The sequence below is a fragment of the Haematobia irritans genome, chromosome 3, assembly GCF_050003625.1.
Source record: "Haematobia irritans isolate KBUSLIRL chromosome 3, ASM5000362v1, whole genome shotgun sequence".
Classification (NCBI taxonomy): Eukaryota; Metazoa; Arthropoda; class Insecta; order Diptera; family Muscidae; genus Haematobia; species Haematobia irritans.
This window is the reverse complement of record NC_134399.1, coordinates 44,845,395-44,850,797: the sequence shown is the minus strand read 5'-3', so window position 1 is coordinate 44,850,797 and position 5,403 is coordinate 44,845,395. Positions and strand designations below refer to the sequence as shown.

Sequence of the window (5,403 nt, the reverse complement as noted above, 5' to 3'; positions counted from 1 at the left end):
ATGTAAGAGTGCAAGCTTCCGATTATGTTGCGTATTCCAATCTTCTCGTCGCAAAAACCAAGGTTGCGCCACTGCAAACAGTATGTTTGCCACGGTTGGAGCTTAATGCTCCATCATGGTTAACAAATGCACCAGCAACCTGGCCCAAGAGCAATCCAATTGCCACTCCCGAAACCGGAAGAAGGGTTCAAGCCTTTATCGTTAATTCCGAAACTTCAGACATACTACACAGATTTTCGTCATATACAAAAGCTTTAAGAGTTGTATCTTATATGTTCCTATTATACAACCGACTGCGTCGCAATGTCCATGTTGTCACCCACTCCTCTATTGATCTAACTCATAACGAAATAACATTCGCATAGAAGAGATTGATTTGTGTGATCCAGAAACAATATTTCAAAAGGGTATATGATGCTATTTTACAAAAGAGTCTATAACCGAAAGACAGCCCATTGAACCCAATAAACGGCCGTGTAGCGCATTCGGCATTACCATATAATGAAAGCCACCCAATAATTCTTCCCGGAAATTCTAGTCTCTGTACTCTGCTCCTTTCGCACCTACATACTTTTTTAGTACATGCTGATTGCATATGTGTCGAATGGTATTCAATATTTCAAGATTGAAACCAAGAGTAAAATCCATCATCCGTAGGTGCAAAGTTTATACTATTTTTAAACAAAAATTATGTTCACAAATGATGTATCGGATAATGGGTATAATTTTGTCGGTGCCAGCAGGGTACTTTTGAGAGAATTTTCCAAATTTATAAAATCTACCTCGAAGGATATATCGGACAAGTATGGTACTCATGGATTAGAGTGGAATTTCATTCCACCTCATGCCCCACATATGGGCGGGCTCTGGGAGGCAGTCGTTAAAAGTTTTAAGCACCATTTCAAGAGAGTGGCTGGGTCCCATAAATTTACTTACGAACAATTGGCGACAGTTTTGGCTCGAATAGAGGGAGCTCTTAACTCTCGTCCGATTAGCGCAATATCCGAGGATCCATCGGACCTAACAGCCCTAACACCAGGTCACTTTTTAAAAGGGGCTCCCATGTTGTCTTTGCCAGAACCACTCACTCAAAATATGTCTGCAGTTAATCGATAGACTAAGCTCAAAGCTTTGCATCATCAGTTCGCAATACAATGGAAAGATGATTATCTTAAATCCCTAAAAAAGCGATATAAATGGAAGCAACCAAATCGAAATGTCCAAATTGGAGATTTGGTAGTCTTAATCGACGATTTGATGCCTCCAAATGAATGGCGATTAGGACGCATCGAGCAAACTCATTGTGTGCCAGACGGTAATATGCGAATCGTTGATGTTCGAACCGCGACCGGTCTTGTCGTCCCATTGTAAAGTTGTGTCATTTACCCTTTCTAGACGCCGAAAATTCTTAACAACCAAACTACTAACATTTACATAATCTCACGGTCGTGAAGAACGCATTTACACTAACAAATCTCTGAATTTATACTCTTACAGCGCCATCAAATTTGTATCGGTGCATGGTATGCGGCATGACGCCGCTGGAAAGAAGTCGCACTGTAAGGCTACACAAATACTGCATCAATTGTTTAGCGAAACTTCATACTGTAGCAAAATGCACATCTAAGAACAAATGTCGGAAATGTCAGAACTACCACCACACCATGTTGCATCCACAGCGAAAAAATCCATCATCGCACCATCAAACGGAACGAAGAGTTATACAGCAGCAACGAGGTGGTGATTCACATTCAAAACGAAATTATAAACGCAAACAACAAAAAAAGAACAACAACTCACAGCCGAGTGCAACCAACAACAACAGCCGCGATCAACAGCCAACAATAGATACTCATGTCCTATCGGATGCAATCCGTTCACTTGCGTCTGTGCTTTGCGCAAACCACAGACCAGCCACATCCTAGGCCTGGCGCAATGTATAAACCTGTGGGTTTATACTTAATATAATTGCATTTTGAATTAAGTTAACTTGAATTATACAGTTTGCAAATTATTATTGTTAAGTTTTACAACGAATGTCATCAAAATGAATGTTATGTACTAAAAGATAAAAATTTAAATTATTAATTTTCTTTATGGGTAGTGTGACCTACAATTGATCACTTTTGTACCAACCTTACACGAAACTGCAGTTTTTTTTATTGGTGAGGAACATTAACTCTAATAAGTTTGCTCCCTTGAACTGACTTCACTTGCTTTCTTTTATCTCTTTTCTGTCTCGTCCACTTGGGTAAAAAACATACTTGTGTGGATTGAACTCCCTGAGAGATTCTATCCCACAAGTAACTCTTCTCATCTCCTCTTGCCCAGGAACTCATTGCTCTAGTGAGATTAGACGATCTATGTAACCAAACATACAGTCCACCACAACAAGAGGTAATCGGTCTTATCACTCCACTCGCCCAACTCCAACACCAGTGCGTTAGAGTGCCCCTTTTACTTGCAGGAGTCCCCCTTGCCTACTGCAAACCCCCAAAAATATTCACAGAATTTTCAGCAGTGAAGATGGAATGATATGGACCATTTTCGGCACACCTTTTGATGGACCTCAAGTACCTCTAGATTTTCAATTTCAGGCAAATTGGATAAAAATTACGATTTCTATAAGCCCAAGACCCCAAATCGGGAGGTCGGTTTATATGGGGACCATACCAAAACATGGACCGATGTTCACCATTTTTGGCACACTTCTTTACGGTTCTAAAGTACCTCTAGATTTCCAATTTCAGACAAATTGGATAAAAACTACGATTTCTATAAGCCCAAGACCCCAAATCGGGAGGTCGGTTTATATGGGGACTATATCAAAACCTGGACCGATATAGCCCATCTTCGAACTTGACCTGCCTGCAGACAAAAGACGAGTTTGTGGAAAATTTCAGCACGATTGCTTCATTATTGAAGACTGTAGCGTGATTACAACAGACAGACAGCCAGACAGACGGAAATCGTTATATCGTCTTAGAATTTCTCCCTGATCAAGAATATATATACTTTATATAGTCGGAAATCGATATTTCGATGTGTTACAAGCGGAATGACAAACTTATTATACCCCCGTCATCATTCTATGGTGGTGGGTATAAAAATATTGAATTAAAAATTTAATTGGTTCAACAAATTTTTTAATTGAAATAAAAATCAATCACACAAATTAATAGTATCAATAAACTTTTAAATTGAACAATTTATTTTTCAATTAAATCAATTATTTTTTAATTGACTGACAAAAAATTATTTAATTGATACTATCATTGCTGTGATTGAAGACATTTCAATTAAAAAATTATTTGGATCAATTAATTTCGTGATTGAGTCAGAAAAAAATTTTTGTGTGTACGTTTCGCATCATCTTTGAAGAAGTGCGGCTCATTGACGCCACCAGACCATAAATCGCAATTGCAATGCTTCATGCTGATCTTGAGCAAAAAATGAGCGCACGATTAACTTTCTTCGTTTCATGGTTAACCTATCCTAAAGATATTTGACTGTGAAACAAAGGTTAGGTTAGGTATAGTGGCAGCCCGATATTTAAGGGTCACTTAGACTATTCAGTCCATTGTGATACAACAGTGGTGAACTTATTCATGTTTAGCTCAATGACAAGGGACTTCCTTTTTATTGCCGAGTCCGAACGGCGTTTCACATTGCAGACCCTTCTGTAACATATACTCCCAAACACATTCTACTTCAAGCATATATATGTTCAGGATTGGTCCAAACAAAATATTGTTTGTATTGTTCAAACATATTATGTTTCTCACTGGTAGAAAACAAACATTTAATGAAATTTTCTTTGTGTATATATATATATATATATATATATATATATATATATATATATATATATATATATATATATATATATATATATATATATATATATATATATATATATATATATATATATATATATATATATATATATATATATATATATGTATATATATATGTATATATATATATATATATATATATATATATATATATATATATATATATATATATATATTTTTTTAAGAGGGCAATTGGTTACTTGAATTTTTTACTCGGTCTCTCTTTCTAGACATATAGGCAATTTCTAAACTAATAAATGTTTGCATACACACATATTATACTTAAAAAATTTTACGTCCCAAACATAAGATGTTCTAATATATTAACATATACACCCAAAAAAAGTGACCCCACCGTGGAAGAAAATGTAGGTTTACTTTAGAAAATGTTAACTAAAATAGTTTACTAATTGCAACATGTTACAAATAAGTTAATACTTTTTGTCAAATTGAAAAATTTTTTTTTAAATAATTAATTTTTTTCTGTTGTTTAAGAAAATTTCATATATTGGAAGAAAAAATTGGATTCAAAATTGTTAAAATGTCTTTAGCGCTGTACGAAGTTCGAGACAGGTACAAATTTAGTAAAATCTACTCATTTGAGAGACTTATGAACTCAATTTAAGCAAACTTCTGCCATTTTAGGAAAATATGAACTATTTTATTTTTGGTTGTTTTTAGATCTGTTCTAAAATGGGCTTTCAAGGTCTCTCAATATGCAAATAAAAAGACTTTATTTCATATTTTATTTTTTAGTAAAATTGTGCACTATATTTGTATACAACTTTTTTTCTTATTTTTAGTTCACGTCATTAAAGTTAGCAAAAAATTATTCAAATAAGGAACATTTACTCATATTGTGGAAAATTTAACTTAAATCAACTAATCTTCATGAACTAAAATAAAGTTCAGTTGGCATTAGAGCCCCTTTTTTCTGGGTGCATGTAGCAAACATATTATGCTAGTTTATGAACATTATATGCTTGCACTTAAAAATTTGAGATCAAAACAAATAATTTTTACATCAAACATATAAAAAACGGTCTTTTTGACCGTGTAGTTAAACTACTCAAAGAAACACTATGAAATGTCACCACCAATACCGAGAAGGGATAATTCACCGTTGAAAAACTTTTTGGTGTTCGGTCGAAGCAGAGATTGAAACCACGACGATTTTCCAAAAATCTTCTTTGACTCTTTTGGATACTTTTTTTTATTATTGTAATAATTATAGGTTAGTCGAATAAATAAATAAAAAAATAAAGATATGATATAAAATATAATATAAAATATATAATAAATAATGTGCCGTTTGACTTTTTCACTTCCATGGAAGTTCTTTCAAGAAGGTTTTGCAATATAATTTTTAATTTTTTGTTGATTTTTAATGGAACAAAAATATTTATACACAAATATTTGCCGAAAATAACAAAATAAAAACGATGTATAATATAAAAAAAATATTTTTTTTAGAAAAATACACCGAAAAAAAGTTTACTATTTTTTATGAAAAATGAACTAACCCATAGTAAGAATGACCATGATT

General features: G+C 33.7%; 1 protein-coding gene across 1 annotated transcript; it reads left to right on the top strand.

The window, feature by feature from the left end:
• The first annotated feature begins 690 nt into the window (after positions 1-690).
• LOC142230879 (uncharacterized) lies at positions 691-1,116 on the top strand. The gene has a single exon (XM_075301499.1). It carries the CDS (start codon positions 691-693, stop codon positions 1,114-1,116), a length of 426 nt encoding a protein of 141 aa, XP_075157614.1.
• The last annotated feature ends 4,287 nt before the right edge of the window (positions 1,117-5,403 follow it).

Bases quoted from the DNA above. Each gene is read 5' to 3' on its own strand.
- LOC142230879 (XM_075301499.1), top strand. From the start codon at position 691: ATGTTCACAAATGATGTATCGGATAATGGGTATAATTTTGTCGGTGCC.